An 18,551-nucleotide genomic window follows, 5' to 3' on the forward strand; every position below is an offset into this window, starting at 1 on the left:
TCAAGTGCAGCCACGTCATCCAGTACCGAGCTCAGTACTAAGCAGTACCGAGCTCAATACTGAACAGTACCGAGCCGCGATACATAGTAGGTGGTGACGTGGCGCATTTTCATTGGGCTCTAGATAACATTCGGTGTCCTCACAGAATAATTTTCCCCACTTTAGGGGCAAATATTGCTTCTTTTTCAGGGTGGACAAAATTTTAATTAATTAGATGAAAACATTAACAATAATTAAAATAAATTAAAATTAATAATAATAATAATAATATCAAATAGTAATAATAATAAATTAAAATGTTTAAAAAAATTTAACCAACATAATGCTATCAAATTTATAAGAGAAAATTTTCAGAACTTCAGATGGATGGACAAACAATGCGATATGGGTCATATTAGGGCAAAATTTTATTTTTTAGGTGGGTCAGAATTTCAAAATTATCTATCTTACATTAACTTTTTTTTTTTTAGGATGGGCATTCACATATGAGGGGATCCCGCCCATGCCAATTATTAACTACAATCTTTATCAAGAGCTTTAACTCAAATATTTACTCTTTAGCCTATCCTAAGTCCTTTTTCACAACCTCATTTCACCTTTTTTTTTATGGGGCTACCTATTAATTAAAAATAATATTTAATCCAAAAAAAAAAACTTAAACATCGATTGAGATTGCAAGTCCTCTTCTTCTAATCACCTCAACAAATCAATTATTTATTAATGAATACTCTTTCTTGTTTAATTAAATTTTTGTTCTCAACACAATATTATTATGAATTCAATTTATGTTCTAAACACAATTTCATTCTTCAAGCTATAAAAAAAAATTAGAGAGTGATTATCTCTTATCCTTTTCTCTTGTAGAGCTTAGAATCACCCTTCTATAATTAAGATAAGTTCAAATCTTCTTAATTTGGACACTTCTTTTTACAAAACACATTTTTTTTATAATAGACACACTTATTCATAAAACAACTTTTTTTATATTTAAAAACATATCTATTCATGAAACATCTTTTAGTATTAAATGACATCTTTATCTTTATAAACAAAATGTGTTTTTATAATATAAATGTGTTATAAATGCAATCATAATTTTACCATTTATATTATGTCACATTTTTTTTACAATAGTGTTCAATTAATTATAATAATTACGAGTTAAAAATATTATAGTACTAAGGTGACTAAAAAAGGACATATTAACCTATAATTCAATCTCCAATAAATATGATCATTAATTTAATTCTTCAATTAATAAATAAATATTATTAATATCAAAGTTATTCCACTATAAATATGAAATTACACTCATGAACTTATAGTATAATTTAATCAATTTAAAGTATAAGTTTTTCATTGATATAATCATTATATATAAAATAATCCTCTATAAAAAGTTCATAATTAGAGCTAGTAATTATGTTTATGTCACCTCTCGAATTATATTTTTAGTCTTGAATTTCAATTAATTATTTAATGAACAATAAAATTTGTGGCCTAATCATAAAATTTGAGCGTTCTATTATTAAAATTCTGAGTTAATTATTCAAAAGAACTTATTTTTCTACTTTTAAAATTTAAAGAAATGGATTTCATATCTATTTATTAATATTCTCAATCATTTGTTTCAATGTGTTTCTAAGATATAAGTTTTGAATTTATATCTTTCAAACTATTTTAGAATAAGTCAAGAAATCAAATGTCACAAATGTGAGTTTATTAATAGCTCAAGATTAAGATTATTTTATATATGATCATCTTTATTATAAATTTTTAAATCCCACTTTTTAAAATATAGATAATTCAAAATTTATCTAATCAAATCTTATATAATCATATTATATAAAGTAACAATATCTTTAAAATATCCATATTGAATAATCCAAATAAGACTTTCATTCTTAATATTAATGGAACATACTAATAAAACTTAATTACAAATTTCAGCTATAATTAATAAATATAGACTACCTAGATTATTATCCATAATTCGATACACTTATATAAATTATATATTGAATTATGATGGCATAAAATAATCATGAATTAAAATATAATAACAAAATATTATATTAAATAATAATATTTGTAGATTCTAAATTTATCTTTAAATATTTATTTAAATAAAAAATATATTATAGTAATAATATTACTTTAAGGCACACTCCCTAGTATTACCTTAGATCCATTTTTTTCTCAAATCATCCTTTTGATCTTATCCATCAGCAACTTAGACAAAGATAAAGCATCCTTGACATAACCCACCTCCTTCTTATGGTTCAGAGCATCCTTCAAATTGGGCAAAACATTTATCATAATGCCCTAATGGGAAATTATCTTCATCAGCTTCTTTGTGCTAGCCCGTAACTTAAAAAAAAAAACTATCAACTATGATCATCTCCAACTGTTCGGCAAACAACCGAATGGAGGCCCTCAAACGTCACAACCGAACGCCATTTTTTCCGCTATTTGATTGCAGTTGAACAGTGCAATGCCAATATTCGCGTCGCACTGTTCACTTTCGTCATTTCTTTCTCTCTACTGAAACTCGTCTGAGAAATACACGAAAGAAAAGAGAGATGATTTGGAGGCAAAATGACGTTCCCTGGAGATGAATCACGGCACTTTTTGATTTTACTGTATTTTACAGTGAATAATAATAATTTCGGTTGGAGATGCCCTAACAAACTAAGAAACTAAGATGACCTGTGTAATTAAATAGAGATTTGATGTTACATTAAAAAAAAAATCTCAATTTGACACGCGCGCTATATTGAATAGTTCTACACAGCCTCCGGAACAGAAAAACTAAGCTGAGCCGGCGACGGGCCCACGTCGCGAGGGCCAGGGTTGGATCGGTGCCGTCCGAAGGTGTGAGGTGGAGACGCGGTAAGCTGCACCTGGGGAGCAGGAAAGAGAAAAGAACCCTAGAAGACGCGCGATTTCTCGGGAAGAAAGCGATTTCGCATGGACAGTGTAGCGATTTCGCAGGGACTGCAGAAAACAGGAGAGGGATAAGCTCACTTCTTTTTCGTGCGTTAAAGGTTGAGTGTCCTTTTGGGTTTTTTTTTTTTCACCTCTCTCTCTCTCTCTCTCTCCTACAATTCTCACTCCCTCGAATTTCGCTACGTTTCTTCCAACGAGGCGGCAGAATCTCGGTGCACCGGCGGGAATGGCTGCGTTACGACGTTTCTGAGATTGAATTCCGCGATGGAAGCGGAATAGCGGCGGAGTTGGGGGAATACGGGCAGCACGTGTTGCTTATGCCATGTGATTTGGTGATCAGGAAAGATCTTTCTGTCGGGATTCCGGGCGCGGTGTTTTAGGGATTCGATTGCGGGATTTCGAAGTTGCTTGATCTGGAAATCTCGTTTGTGGAATTTGTGTGGCTAAACATTAGTTCCTGACGCAAACGTAGGGGTTTTCTGCTTTTTTCTTTTCAAATTACGCTGGCTGGAGCATGGGGGATGGATGGGAATGGATCCTGAGTCCTTTTTTTTTGTAGATTTGTGGTACTCTAGGCGAATTGCTGAATCATGCTCGTTTCCGTCGATCTTCTGAGATTTTCACTTTTGAAGTCTCCGCCTGGTGAATTATGCTTCCTTTTTGCCAGTAGTTTTGGGCCTCTTCTGGACGCGAGAGTCTGCTTTTGAGCCCTAATTTTGGTTAGGCACGGAAGATAGATCGACTTTCGTCTCCGCAGCAGGGAGGGCGGCGCGCGTTGCTGAGGTATTTACTTTTTGCGTCAGTAAAGAGCAGCGATTGGTCGCATGGACAAGGGATAGGCAATAGGCAGTAGCAGGCAAATTTTGATGCTTCGCTTTTCCCGAAATGGTAGATGTTTATTTTGGGTTCTGCGATGACTAGTAGGTGGTGGCGTCTGGAGTTTCTTCGCAGTTAATACTGTTTGTGAGTAACTATTGATTTAAAGGGTAAGCCTCCTCCTTATGTACAGTTTCTCTTAATTCATGGAGTGAAAACTTCGTGGGTTATAAAATGGGATAACCAAGCTCGAGAAATCTGCTATATATGTTTCTTCTTTATCTTTGAATTCTGGCTCAGATTATTGAACTATTGAAAGGGATTCTAGGGAAATCTCATGGCGCTTCCTTCAAATCCCTCTGGCCGTGGGGTGCCTGGTTCAGGTTGGTGAACCAAAACCATATTTGATTTGATGTTTTTCCACCTGTCGACCACTCTCTTAATTTTCTGTTATTGTTTCTGTGGTTAGCTTTCTAAGGGAATCCAAAATTGATTCCGGAATAATTTTGTTGTAGCATTCATTTGTGTGATATTTGGTTTTATTGGCTTCGGAATATGGTAATATGGCGTGCTAATGCCTCTGCGCCACTTCTCTTTTGGGCAGCTTTCTGTGGGAATCTCTTGTACAAAGAACTCTGGCATGCTTGTGCAGGGCCTTTGGTTACAGTGCCTCGTCAAGGAGAGCGAGTCTATTACTTTCCTCAAGGTCATATGGAACAGGTATTGAGGCTTTTTAATTTATGTCTTGGCCTCATTATAAAGACGCATACTTTTCTTTTATATTTTTCTTTGTGTTCCTGCTTTCTTTTCTCTAGAGTTAGATTTTATTTGGGACGGATTTTTTATTACTTATTAAAACAGTTTTTTAGCATAAAAATTAAATTTTTTTTGTGCTAGCAAACTGCTTTAAGAATCACTAAGAAGCCGTCCCAAACGACTTTTAGTTTCAGAACCTTTTGTTAATTTGGCATAGTTTGAAGTTGCTCGTGCGGGATGGAATCATGGATGATATTGAAGTTGCTATTTGGGATACAATTCTAATTGTACAAGTTTCATGAACATGTTAGAGCTATTTTCTGTACCTCTAAATATATCTTTCCGTACACGTTTTGTTCTTTCTGTAGCTTGAAGCATCCACACAGCAGGGACTTGACCATCAAATGCCGTTGTTTGACCTTCCTTCAAAAATCCTATGCAGAGTAGTTAATGTTGAACTTCGAGTAAGCTCTCTTCTTCTTCTTTTATGTTTTGATATCATTTCTGGTTATCGGAATGGAGTTTTCAGACCTTTTTTGCTTCTATAGCGTAGTAGAATAGATCCATATTTGTCACAGTTTATCTGAGTTCTCTTTGATTTCGCTATCTTGCAGGCTGAGTCTGATACTGATGAAGTGTATGCACAGATTACTCTGCAACCTGAAACTGATGTTAGTATTTGTTCTAGACTTCTAGAGCGCTCAGGCAAAAATGCTTTAATGAATTTCTGCATCCTTAAATTTTTTTTTTTTCAGAAATAGTATTTTGGTATTGTATCCTACTTGGTATGTACTTAAAATTCGTTTTCGCTTGACTTTTCAAAAGCAATTTTGATTTATAGGGGATATAGAAAATTACCATTTTATCTTTGCACCTTTGCAAGATGGCGTAAGAATGTGAATCAGCTGTCATTTTCATATGAGAAATGATTTTATTTCTTACTGCACCTATAATAATACAACATCAATACATCATTAACTTAGCTGTATCAAGCAAAGCCATGGCAAATGCATGCATATTAATCTGCGTGTCAATTGTGCCATATCTGGCTGTTATTCCTTTGTGAATTGAGGCTTCAATCTGGGTGGTGTTTATTGTTATGAGTTTTTTTATTTTTTTTTATTTTTTGATCCCTCAAATGACTTGTTTTCTAGTTGCCTCGTTTCGGTTCTTTTGGTTTTTTTTTTTTCCTCTTTGATTTTCCAGCAAAGTGAAGTCACCAGTCCAGACCCTCTGCTTCCCGAACCTGAAAGGTCTACATTTCACTCCTTTTGTAAAACACTTACTGCTTCAGACACGAGCACTCATGGAGGATTCTCAGTTCTTAGGAGACATGCAGAGGAATGCTTGCCACCATTGGTGAGTATTAGATCAATTTATCTTGATTTGTTCTGACCATGTAGTTTGGGGAGAAATTTTGGAACAAGTTATTTTAGCTAAAATTTGATCATGAATTCATGATTACTTTTAAGAGTCATAGATTTGTTTCAAGATGTCCTCACCGAAAATATTTTCATAGTATTCACCATGATATTTCTCTCACAATGTTCTTTTATTTAGTTATTGCATTATTCTATATTTCTACAGGATATGTCACAGCATCCACCATGGCAGGAGTTGGTTGCCAAAGATCTTCATGACAATGAATGGCATTTCCGTCATATTTTTCGAGGTTTATGTTTTTATGTTTTGTGTCATTGTAGGATTTTTCTTTATGTTGTACCATGAACATGAACTCTATTAGTATAGTTTTGGAATATTTAAAGATATAGAGTTTGGAAATTTGTCCTCTTCTTCTAAAAAATCTTTTTTGGACATTGAACATTGGTTTTTGAATGTTCATATTGAAAATTTCATTTGATTTTGATTGTTTTGTTTGACAAAAGTAGCATACAGCATGTTTATTTCAAATTTGCTGTTAAGGTATTAGAGCAATCATGATGATTTGTTTTGAAAATTTTGGAAAATCTCATAGGTAGCATTGATATTTGAGCATACAAAATTGCAGAGTTCTCATAATTTCATCTGCATTTCTTGTAGGTCAACCGAGGAGGCATCTTCTGACTACTGGTTGGAGCATATTTGTTAGCTCAAAGAGATTAGTAGCTGGTGATGCATTTATTTTTCTAAGGTAAAAAAAGGTTATTCTTTGATTTTAATATGACATTTTGTATCTACTCTTCTTCAGAAGAATGTTTTTATATAGGTTTTGGAGGCTATTTTTGCAACTTTTTTATAAATGACGTCCTCATCTTTGTGACAGAGGTGACAATGGTGAACTGGGAGTTGGTGTAAGGCGGCTTATGAGGCAACCAAACAATATGCCATCATCTGTCATTTCCAGTCATAGCATGCATCTTGGAGTGCTAGCAACTGCATCTCACGCTGTTTCCACTGGAGCTCTTTTTTCTGTGTTCTACAAACCAAGGTTTATTATTTTTATCTCTTTGACTTCATTTGGGACTACTTTCTTGTTGCTTTTTAAAGCAGCTTTTATATTAAAAAGCTGCTTTAAGAAGCAACAAAAAAATTGTCCCAAACGAAGCCTTTGTTCCATGAATCTATTATATGAAAAAATGTAGCAGTCAGCAATCCACTAAATCTTTCATTTATTTTTTTACTTTCCCATGGAATAAACTTCGGTGTTTACCACATACATATTACTCTTTTTGTTTCCTTATTGTAATGACAATGGAGGTTGTTATTGATTCTGTGTTTGATGCTCAGCAAACTTCACCTAATCCAGTTAACATTCATATTATTTATTATGAATTTTATAAAATATGGTAAATTTACTCGTTCAGCTTAAAGTAAATTTTCAACTGCTGGTTAAGTTCTCGTGGTTCCTTTTGTTTTCTATGCATTTCATAAATTTTTTAACTGTAAAAATTGTTATAATATGCTATTCTATGCTATAAATTGGCTTTAATGGATGTGCAAGATTTCAACTAGTTTTATAACTGATCTTTACATATCTTCAGTTAAATATTTGTTTTGGCTCACAATGCATGTCTTGTTTCCTTTGATGTTGAATTACTTGGTTACCAGCATATAATTATTGTCCTTGCTTTGTATTTTTTTTTTTCGTCAACTTTATTTGATGCTTCTTCTGAAACTTTTTTACATAACATTTGAATTGAATATTTGTTGGTCCAGAGCTAGCTGTTCTGAGTTCATCATAAGCGTCAATAAATATTTGGAAGCAAGAAGTCAAATTCTATCTGTTGGGATGAGGTTTAAGATGAGATTTGAAGGTGACGAAGCTCCTGAACGGAGGTATAAGGATTGGCTTGAACGGAATGTGCTAAAGTTTATGTCACTTCGTTCTTTTTAATGTTAATTTACTTTTACTACGTTTCTTATTATATAAATAACTTGTTTTCCCCTCCCCTTCCTGGTAAACAGGTTTAGCGGTACTATTATTGGCGTAGCTGACAAGGCTTCATCTAGATGGTCAGATTCAGAGTGGAGATCACTAAAGGTTATTCATCCATTATCAAAAGTTCAAGTTTAGAAACTAGAAAAGCCAATGTTCAACTACCCATATCTACCTTTCTTGGGATAGATGCCTGCATGTGCTTTTCGGAAGTAGGCTAGTTTACTAGTGTAAATGAGGCTTCGTTTGGGACGGCTTTTTCCTTCTTAAAGTGATTTTCTAGTACAAAAATTAAAATGTTGATATTAGAAAGCCGTTTTAAGAAGCAGTAAAAAAGCCGTCCCAAATGAAGCGTGAGACTTGGGTTAGCAAATATGTTCTGAAGGCTTTTGTTGTTTTCCATGCCTCTAATTACATGGATTTCTTCTTTTCCACTTGACCTTTATTGAAATTCACAGCTGGTGCTATAGTGCAGGTCCAGTGGGATGAACCTTCCTCTATTCCACGACCAGACTGGGTTTCTCCATGGGAATTAGAGCCTCTAGTCGTATCTACTTCTCCCACTTCTCAGCAACCAGTCAGAAATAAACGGGCTCGTCCACCTGTCTCAACTTCAGCTGCACCAGAACTTCCTTCTTTGTATGGTACGGCTTCTCTTTCAACGGTTTGCGTAGATAACTGCATTATTATGATTACTATAGGGTGCGCCAGCATTTTTTGGGGTTTTCTCTCTCCATCAGTTTGTGTCTAAATGGGATGGACTTCTCTCTCACCAGGAGAAGAATGTCAATTGTCCCATCTAATAAGTATCCACATTTGGACTTCAAATGTTTGATCAAGCATATTTATCATGTTTAATGTGATTATAGTTTTAATGTGAATAATAGCCATACTTTGATTGTTATTTAATAATTTGCTCCATGATTATGACCAATGAAACTCAAGATTTCACGAATTTTCTACAGGAATGTTAAGAAATTTGTGATATTCAAATGTTAGTAAATTACAAATGACTAGGAATTTTGTGCCTGATTTCTTCATTGTATTTTTAACATATTCAATCGTTTTCATTGTTGAAATTTATTGGTTAAAGTATGTAAGACTTGGTGGCTTCTATATGCCATTTTCTTCACCTGTTTGATGAAGTTATGCTCCCTGTCGTTGCTTCCTTCTATCATGTTCCTGTATTTTTTCTACCTCTATTCTTTTCTTCCTTATGATTAGCTGTTATCTATTAAAAGGATATCCTCCGCATGCTTATTTGATTCTTTGTAAACCCTTAATAGATAAGAGTATGCATCATATGAATAATGTGCAAAAGTTAACATTATCGTTATTCACCTAAGTAATCTAAAATTAGCTATGATCTCTTATTCCTTTTGAGCAACAAAAACCTTTATTGGGACGACCATGGTATTTTTATGCGACCCTATGATGTTATCAACCATTGTTTGTCACAATACAACTATGGGAAACCAATCATTTCAATGGTGGTTTCAGATTTTTTGTTGCAGCTAAAACTCAATATCGAGTTTTTAGTTATCAGCTAGTTGATAAAATTGTTTGGCTGATTTATTGAAGTACTAAATGCTATATTACAAATTGGGCAAGCCAATCTTATTAGTTTCTGTTGTATTTGGCAAGCTCAAAATTCTGACATGCATTTTTGTCATATCAGGTCTCTGGAAATCTCAGCCTGAGGCCAATCAAACATTCTTATATTCAGGTTCTCACCGAGGGCATGAACCGTATGCTTCTTCGAGCTCTTTTCCTCTCTTCCCGCAGACACCAAAGCCTGGACGTGGACTTCTGGCAGCCAATAACTCCAACCTGTTGTCAATAAGGCCAGACCCTCAGTCAGCACCATCGGAAAGGAAGTTGGAGGCCAGTGGTGGATGCATGCTCTTTGGAATCCAATTGGTTGAAGCATCTCCCACCATTGAGGAAACCTCTCCATTGACCATTGCTAGTGGCGTTAGAGATGACCATCTAACTATGATCCTCGATACCGACTCCGATCGACAATCCCAGCCCTCCAACATCAATTATTCAGATGCACCTGTGGTTAGCAGTGACCAAAAATCCTGCCTTAGATCACATAGTGAGACCCAAAGTCGGCAAACTCGAAGCTGCACCAAGGTTCTACTAGATGTATTGTCTTTCTGTTGAAGATGACGGGTCTCTATATGGGCAAATTATTAGGTTCGGACACCGGACATAGATATTCATCGGATTTATCTCTGTCTATAGTCAAAGCGCATTTGCTACAGTAATTGTGCTTTGAGTATGCTTTTACTGTAGACAGAGAAATCCGGATGATTTTTTTTGTCCGGTGTCCGAACCTAATAATTCTCCTCGATATGAAACACGTCTCACATGAGAAAAATGTCAGAATGTCCTATTACAAAATTACTCAGAATGAGTATCAAAATTTATAGATTTGTTTTAAAATGAGTAATATGTTAATCTCAAAGTAAAATTCAAGGATTTGAGATTCATATTGGCCAAAATTTTGATCAGATATCTTTTTATCTCACACATTTCCACTGTACTTGTCTTGCATAGGTGCAAATGCAGGGAATAGCTGTAGGAAGGGCAGTTGATTTGACCAAACTGGAGGGTTATGAGGACCTTCTCCAGAAGCTCGAAATAATGTTTAACATCCATGGAGAGCTGATAGGAGACTCTAACAAATGGAAGGTTGCGTACACGGATGATGAGGATGACATCATGATGGTTGGTGATGATCCCTGGCAGTAAGTTTCTTTTTATAAACTATATAATAATTTCCACTTATCAGATCTGCAACAGGCTTGCTAATTTTTTTAAAATGTTCAGTGAATTCTGCTGCATCGTTAGGAAGATATATATATTTGCTCGTGATAAAGCTAAGGGGCTCTCCCCGAAGATCAGGCTTCCAGCCATTGATGAGGTCTCTAAGCCAGTGGTGCTCAGGCAAAAGCAGGGATCGGAGTCAGAGTCTGCCCAAAATGCCTCAGTTTGCTCTGAAGACCACCATGATGAGGACTAAAAGTGAAAGAATAAGACTTCGTTTCGGACGGCTTTTTTACTGCTTCTTAAAACAGCTTTCTAGTACAAAAATTTTAATTTTTGTACAGAAAAGCTGCTTTAAGAAGCAGTAAAAAAGCCTGTCTCAAACGAAATATACCGGTTGATGTCCTCTTGATCCTAGATGTCTCCACCTTTTTGGTTATTACTTCTATAGCGTTTTTATTTGCTGAAAAGCATTTTGTAGAGGAGTTGTGTCGTTAATGATGGGGCATGTAGTGGGAAGCCACGGTTTGTGCCTCTGGGGTTTGTGAGTTGGCCGGCGTTCACTCTCGAATAAGCTTACAGAGGGCAGAAGATTATATACACGTTCCTTTTGTATTTTTCTTTTTTAAATTTTATAGCTTGTTAGATAGATCTGTAGCATGTATTTCCCTTGATATAGGTTTAAGTAAATGAAACATATTAGTAGATGACAAATCAAGTACTGCTGGGCTTCTCATATTTTATTTTATTATTCGATTAGTTTAATTTCAAGAATACTTAATTATTTGTTATAAGGATGTATTATTTCCTTTTGTATTAATTTGGTAGAATTTTAAATAGATATGAAGTTGTGAGTCTACATATGGAACTTGATGTTGTTTTGGAGGCAACTCTGTTATTGTTGTTCTGAATATTATGGATCATGCAAATTGGTTTGTGTTTTTGGCACCCCGTTTGGCATGGGAGAGGGACCCGATCGTGCCGAAAGGCAGGATTGTGATGGTCGATCGTTCAACTTAAGATGCTTTTGGATTTGAGGTGAGGAGATGTGCGAGGGAATAGGGGTGTGTTTCATGAGAATGGAACATGTAGGCTGATAGGAGGTGAATGTCTTCACTTGACACAAGAATGAGAAGATATGAAGATTATGATTCTGTTTGGCAGGGGTGTCAATTACTGACCTGACTCGAAAACCCGACCCAAAAAATTCGGGTTTGTGTCGACCCATTTAACAAATTGGTCGGGTCCGGGTCAACCCGGTAACCCGAAATTGGCCCGAGTTGACCCGTGTAGGCCTCTGACCGTTTTCATTTTTTCTGTGTGGGAGGGAATTGAGGGACGTCAGCGTCAGGCCAGCCGTCCCTGCAACCTGTGTAGTTCCTGCACGGCTGACTCGCAGTGCCTACTACAGCGCGACGCCTAGTCTGCGGGTCGCCTATGACGTCATCCTGCACGCAAGGACCGCACTGGAGGGCCAGCATCGCCTGAGCCGCTATAGTCAAATGGAGTTCGCGTCGTCGCCCGTGCGTGGTCGACTTAGCGACCCCAATCTCTGCCAATTCGCGCGACTTAGCGTGATGTGGCAAGCCCAGGTCCGATGTCGCGCGCACCTTCGTGTCTCCGCCCCAGCTGAAGCCTGAAGGAATGCAAATGTTTAGGTTCGCAGGTCGGGTCGGTTTCAGGTCAATCTGTTTATACTTGGGTCAACTCGGGCCGGACCTGAACCTGACTCGTTGACCCAAATTAACACCCCTATTGTTTGGGATGATTTTCTTGCTGCTTCTTAAAATGGCTTTTTAGTCATTTTTTATTAGAAAGTCGTTTTAAGAAACATGAAGAAAGCTGTTTCAAATGAAGCCTATAATTTTATAGCTTATGTTTATGGTTTAGGTTTTGTTTGGAATCGTTTTTTGACTTTTTTTTTTAAGAAATTTTTGAACTAAAAAGTTGTTATAGAGTTGGAGAAGAATTTGCTATGAAGGGGTGAAATACTATATAAATAGAAGGTTCAATTTGCCCTGCCAATGGAAAATGAAGGGCGAGGGACAGGAGATCGATAATAGGAGCTTTTATTTATGAGTTCAGTCTCAACAATTGCGTCATCTCTCATATACAGGCTTAAGCGACAAGCTTTTATGCAGAGGTGGGCTTCTGACTGTTTACTTGTGGAGACATTATAAATTTCTAATAGTGACATGGATATGAAAGACAGAATACTTTATGGTTGGTGTTGGGTGGAGCGAGCTCTGATTAGATTATTAATGGGTGTTGTGATGTTGAAAAGCATAATGGAAACATCTCAAATTGATTGACACAAAAGTTGGTCGACCAGTTGTTGGAGGCAGCCATTGTTTGTAGAATCAATGTATGTTGTTGATGTTGATAGGAAGATGAAACATTCATTGTTTTTAAAGAGTTGGTCAGTGGGGACATTGAAGTTGTTGCGAGGGAGTTGTTAGCTGTTACTTTTATGAGGTTGACGATGAGGTTTGCTAACCATAATATTGGGATGCTAAAAAGATTGCTTGAGGAACACGGTTGGAAGCTAAGAGCGTTGCTCGATAAAATTTCAACAGGGTTTAGGGTCACGATAAACTTACAAATTTTGGTTGTAAGGACATTTTTTGAATTCAAATGGATAAATAAAATGATGAATTATTTTTACTAGTTATTTGAGGCAATTGCCTAAAGATCATAATAATTTAAAAGTGTTAGGGGGGGGGGGCGCTTAAGGGGGTTGTCCCCTCGTATCAAGGATTTGTAAGTGTTGCATGGAAGGCAACACTCAACAACCAGAAAGTGACGAGTGGTAGAAGTTATGATTTTGGAGTAGGCTTGCAAAGGCAAAGAAGTTCTAGGAATTGGTCTGTGGTTTATCTGTGGAGTATCTTGATTTGATGGGTTAATAGTTGATACAGGTTGTTTTGATTGGTAATTGTTCTTGTTTTTTAACATTACTTCGAATTTATAAGGGTATGCTATTATCCTTTTGACTTCTTCAAAGATTTCAAAGAGAGAAAATAATTATTTTTATGCTTCTTAATGAAGAGGTTGGGGTAGAGCAAGAAAAGTGATTGAGGGAACATCAAAAGTGTTCGTGGAAGAAATGAAAACAACTATATTGATCTATATCATTGAGATGGTGCTGGGAATTATGAACTCCTCACTCATCTATACTTTCATCGATGACGTTTTTTATGCTTCTTAAGAAGCTTTATTTCCTCTATTGAAGGGAGGATAGTTGTTAGGGCTAGAGGTGATAGGAATAAGGGTGTAGCCTATAGGCTTTGTGGCGATAGCTCAACTGCATTTGTTGAAGGTGAATGCAAATAATCATAAGTCTTTTTTTAACATACTTCCTACATAATATAAGGATGTTTGTTATTGAATGTCTTAGGTCATAGTGGGTCGTTAGTTGTTAATGGGTAAATGACGACTTATGAAGTAGGGCTCACAAAATAGACATGTGGTGGCGTCATCTATTGGGCTATCTCAAGAACTCAATTATCCGAGGGGCCAACAAATGTGACATGAAAATGAGAAGGGATTTATGAGATAATCCAAGAGGTTTTTGATTTATGAGTATTTATATTATGATGATTTGTTGATAATAAGCTAGCACAATTATACCTCAAATAAATTCCTAAGGGTCACAAGTTGAGTGCTAAGAAGTTGAGGACTCCAAAGCCAGAGAATATACTATTCTTATAAGACTTCTAAAAAGCGCTTAAGAAAAACTAGTCAACTTCAAACTTGAGAAGTTCATTGGCTATGAAGGATGATAGCCTTTTAAAGTCATTCTACAAACAAGACATCATTGATGATCACTATATCTCATTATTTTTCCTATTTAGAATTATGATGGCTCACAATGAATGTTCAACATAATTTATTAGTGTAGCAAATGTTGTGCCTAGCAAGCCCTGTTTTATAAAGAAAAGTATGATGTAAAGTAGGGGTGTCAATATTTGACTAGACTTGTACCCAAACCAAAAAATGTTGCGTTCAGGTCAACCCGTTTGCCTGTCGGGTCGGGTTCAGATTTCATTTTCTAGCATGTTCATAAACCGGGTCAGTTTTGGGTTGACATAGAAACCCAAAATCAACCTAGATTTGACCTGTAAACCTCACAAGGCCACATTGAGCCACCGATCTATAGTCCGCACTCCGCTCAGGTGCTCCCTTAGCACCGTGCACAACAGTATGTCCATTCACAAGTCCGGTCTAACTCCACGCATCAAGTGTCCCACACCCACGACCATGAGCCTTGTCACACCCGCAACCGCGCGTAGCACGCTTCTACACTCGCATAGCCATGCTACTTGACAACCAGATTTATCGGTATGCCTAGAAAGAAAATTTTTAAGGAATTTGAGATTGTTTTTTTAGCAAACTTTTTGTCTAATGACTTAATAAGGAAGAAAATAATCCATCATTCTTTAGTTCTTCTGTGCATTGCACCCCCCCCCCCCCCCCCTCCAATAACTTTATTAATAAGAGATTTTTTTAAAAAAGTAAATCATATTATATAAGATTGAAAGTGCTAAACCCTAACTCTAAGCCCTAAACTCTAATAATGTGTAGGGTTTTACAAAGTTTGCCTCTGAAACGAGACTAAACCCTCAAAATATCTTTGAAAATGAGATAAAACATCATTGAATTGCATAGGTAATAGAAGTTTATATTTTTAAAGTGATGTTCTAAAGAAGGTAATGAGGAGATATTACTCTCGTGATTTTTGTGATTAAATAAGGAGAAAAATAATTTAGTATTTTTTTTTGTATATCGAACATATTACATGATTCCTCTAAGAATTTTTTTAATGAGAAAATATTTTCAACTGGTAAGGGAAATGATTCCAAAATTATGCCTTTGTTGAGTTTTTCTCTTTATTAAAAATTTTGAGAATTTTTTGTGATTAAGACATTAATAAAAATATTTCAAAAACACTTCATCTAAAAATGTCCCTAAAATTTTAAAATTTGTCTAGAATAATTTTTTATGTAAAGATTATGAAGTGGTTGATGGTTTAAATTATTATATCACATTATTTTTATAGAAAAATTCTTGAATAAAACAAAAGTGATTTTTTAGCATTCTTGGAGTCTTTATAAAGAGGACCCTTGATCTATGTATTCCTATAGGCTTCTAATATTTTTATTCTCAACATTACACAATTATTTTAGATTGTTATTTGTTGTTTTAACCTTAATTATACATTTTAAAGGAGAATATTATAATAGAGAAGGGTTGTGCAATGGTATGTAATTTTATATCATTTAATACCACTAATGATACTCTAGTAGTTGATTTTTAGACTATTTCTTTAATTAGACAAATGGAGTTTTTTAGATTTCAAGTATACATTACGGACTTGAATCTTATCTTAAAAAAAATATACCAATTCCAGAAAAGTATATATACACTTTTTGAATAATATGAAGAGTTTTGTAGCAAATGTTATCTTTGAAAAGATGTCATAACAAAAAAAATGATTGATCTATCTTTTTTTTTTTTTAATTTGAAAATTTCATCAAATAATGACAAAATTTGAAAGAGAGGATATGTTGTTCCTTATCACTATAAGAAGCCGCCAAGCTCGACTAAGAAGATTTTGAAGAATGGTAATTAAAATATAATGTTAAAGGTGATAACCCATTATCCTAAACCCATATATAAGAGTGACTAGGATTTTTAGGACCCACCACTTAAGGGAGAGTAAGGCCTTCAAATGTTTATTAGAATGAGATGAAATCTCTACATATTGCAATAGTAATAGAAGGTCAGGTTTTTTGAGTTAGTTCTTGAAGGCAGAAATGATTTCAAACCATCAGTTGATAAAGTTTTATACTTTTATTACCCTTTATTACATCATACAATTTTATGGCTTATTTGATAATAAGCCACTATAGAAAATTTCTAATGAGAGCCTTGTCTTATATTAGGGTTTCCAAATTGACATGCCCCCTATTTAGACTTTTTAGATAATTAATAATATATCTATCACATATCATTCTAGGGTCCATATATTATTTAGCCATTTCAAGGACATCTAGAAAAAGAATTTCATTTATATTAATGCACTCTTGGGGTTAAGTTGGTGATTGGCTCTCTTGGAGACTTTTGAATGTAAAGGCATTTGCATATAATTTTGATCTCTTAGGGTCTACATTTTGTGGATTCATCCATGTGATTTTTAGATTATGAGCATTTAACTTTTTTTCATGCTCTCTTCGGGTTGTACTAGTGATGGGCCCTTGTACGAACTTTTGAATAAAATGATCATATTTATTTATATTATGCTCTCCTAAAGTCCATATATTATAGGGCTCTCTAGAGAACTTTAATGTAAATAAAAACTCCTATATATTTGTGCCCTCTTAGGGCACATGCATTGGCATACCCTTTGTAGACTTCTAAATAAATAGACATTTAACTACTATAGCACCCTCCTAGGATACATGCAATGATGGCCCTCTTATGAACTTTTAGCAGGTTAAAGCAATTGAGCTTTAGTATGGAGGTCGAATACATCAACTTAGAAATCCCCCAATTGATCGTCTTAGATCCATAGTAAAAGAAGGTGAGACCCAGTAATATTTTGATATGAGATTCTTACATGTGTTTCCTCTTCTTCTTCTTTTTTTGTTAAAAACCTACGGAGAGGCCTACGTGTTAATGAAAATAAAATATTTATAAGACCTTAAGGGATCAAGAGCTCTCTAAAAAATATCATTTGAAATAAAAAACTTAATAAGCATATCATCTAACTAAAACAATGATACAACAAATAAAATGCAAACCCAAAAAGCACACAAAGAAGCCAAAAGCAACCCGACTCAGGAGACAAGAGACTCCTAGAGGAAGAGCATCAACACAGCTTGAGAGACAGAGAAATCTACACAAGCAATAGAACAAAATCCCACAGCCAGGAGAATGCCACCAACAAAAAGCTCCCTCCAACTACAATAGACCAAACCATCCAGATACAGGCAGAGCAAAGGGTCCAAATAGCTAACCGAAGAAACAACCAGCGACATCCAACTATAGCCCCATAAGATCAAAGAAATCACCGAAGACAAATCACCATTAGCAACATAATTTTGAAGGAATTTTAGATATGTTAGGACTTCATAAACCTTAAAGTCTTGCACCATATTTTTATTTTTCTTTATTTTGTTTTTCTTACAAACAACTTTTTCAAAATCATCATTATCAACTTGCGCCATATTCATATCATAGCCATCATGGGAACAAAAACAATCAGCAACATTAGCCTCCCCAGAATCTTTAATAATTGACAAATTGTATGGGATTAACTAGTTCGAGTGGTCAATATGATTCACATTAGAATCAACATTAAAAGATAAAGCAACATAACCACCTATACCATCAAAAGTATCAACAAAAGTGGTCATGTGGTGGGACCCCTGTAGAGACAGAACAACTGCAGCACCATCAATCACATTGAAACTCACAATAGGAGAAGTAGTAGGATAATTAGTAAGGAAATTAGCGACACGAATAGTAGGAACAAATTCCATATTATTGGAAATACCATCATCATCCATAAGGCCTTGAAGACAGGGAGATTCGTTATTCACTATTTGATCCCCACCAACAGGATCAACATCACCTTCTACATTCTTTCCATCTATAGCAGGGGCTACTTCAACATTAGGAATCACATTGCTCTCAAGTATAACATCGGTCGTAAGAAATAAGGTAGGAGTTTCGATAGGAAAATCGTCTCTTTGGGCAGCAGAAGAAATATCAACATTATCATTTTTGAAAGCTAAATCCTTCGAAGAAGGTTAAGAGATGATATTAGCATCACTGAGGTTCCGCTTGCATAATAACATCCTTAGGCTTAATAGGG

General features: G+C 35.3%; 1 protein-coding gene across 3 annotated transcripts; it reads left to right on the top strand.

Annotated features, from left to right (window-relative positions):
* The first annotated feature begins 2,997 nt into the window (after nucleotides 1-2,997).
* On the top strand, nucleotides 2,998-11,463 carry LOC110092353 (auxin response factor 7). Of its 3 annotated transcripts, none has more exons than XM_028693925.1 (15): nucleotides 2,998-3,935; nucleotides 4,066-4,148; nucleotides 4,370-4,485; nucleotides 4,890-4,985; nucleotides 5,136-5,192; nucleotides 5,728-5,880; nucleotides 6,109-6,193; nucleotides 6,562-6,652; nucleotides 6,785-6,949; nucleotides 7,678-7,797; nucleotides 7,927-8,002; nucleotides 8,373-8,541; nucleotides 9,576-10,036; nucleotides 10,463-10,653; nucleotides 10,736-11,463. In XM_028693925.1, the coding sequence occupies exons 2-15, from the start codon at nucleotides 4,103-4,105 to the stop codon at nucleotides 10,926-10,928; spliced, it is 2,019 nt and encodes a 672-aa protein (XP_028549758.1). In that variant the 5' UTR covers nucleotides 2,998-3,935; nucleotides 4,066-4,102; the 3' UTR covers nucleotides 10,929-11,463. The 3 variants fall into 3 exon arrangements, with proteins under 3 accessions (XP_028549758.1, XP_020672519.1, XP_028549759.1); XM_020816860.2 differs by having other exon boundaries at nucleotides 4,094-4,148; XM_028693926.1 differs by having other exon boundaries at nucleotides 2,998-3,417; nucleotides 3,509-4,148.
* Nucleotides 11,464-18,551: the final 7,088 nt, after the last annotated feature.

This window comes from Dendrobium catenatum, unplaced genomic scaffold, assembly GCF_001605985.2.
Source record: "Dendrobium catenatum unplaced genomic scaffold, ASM160598v2 fragScaff_scaffold_389, whole genome shotgun sequence".
NCBI lineage: Eukaryota > Viridiplantae > Streptophyta > Magnoliopsida > Asparagales > Orchidaceae > Dendrobium > Dendrobium catenatum.

Coding starts and splice junctions, on each gene's coding strand:
- LOC110092353 (XM_028693925.1), top strand. CDS start 4,103: ATGGCGCTTCCTTCAAATCCCTCTGGCCGTGGGGTGCCTGGTTCAG. Junction 4,986..5,135: donor TAGTTAATGTTGAACTTCGA/GTAAGCTCTCTT, acceptor GCTATCTTGCAG/GCTGAGTCTGATACTGATGA. Junction 10,037..10,462: donor AAACTCGAAGCTGCACCAAG/GTTCTACTAGAT, acceptor TGTCTTGCATAG/GTGCAAATGCAGGGAATAGC.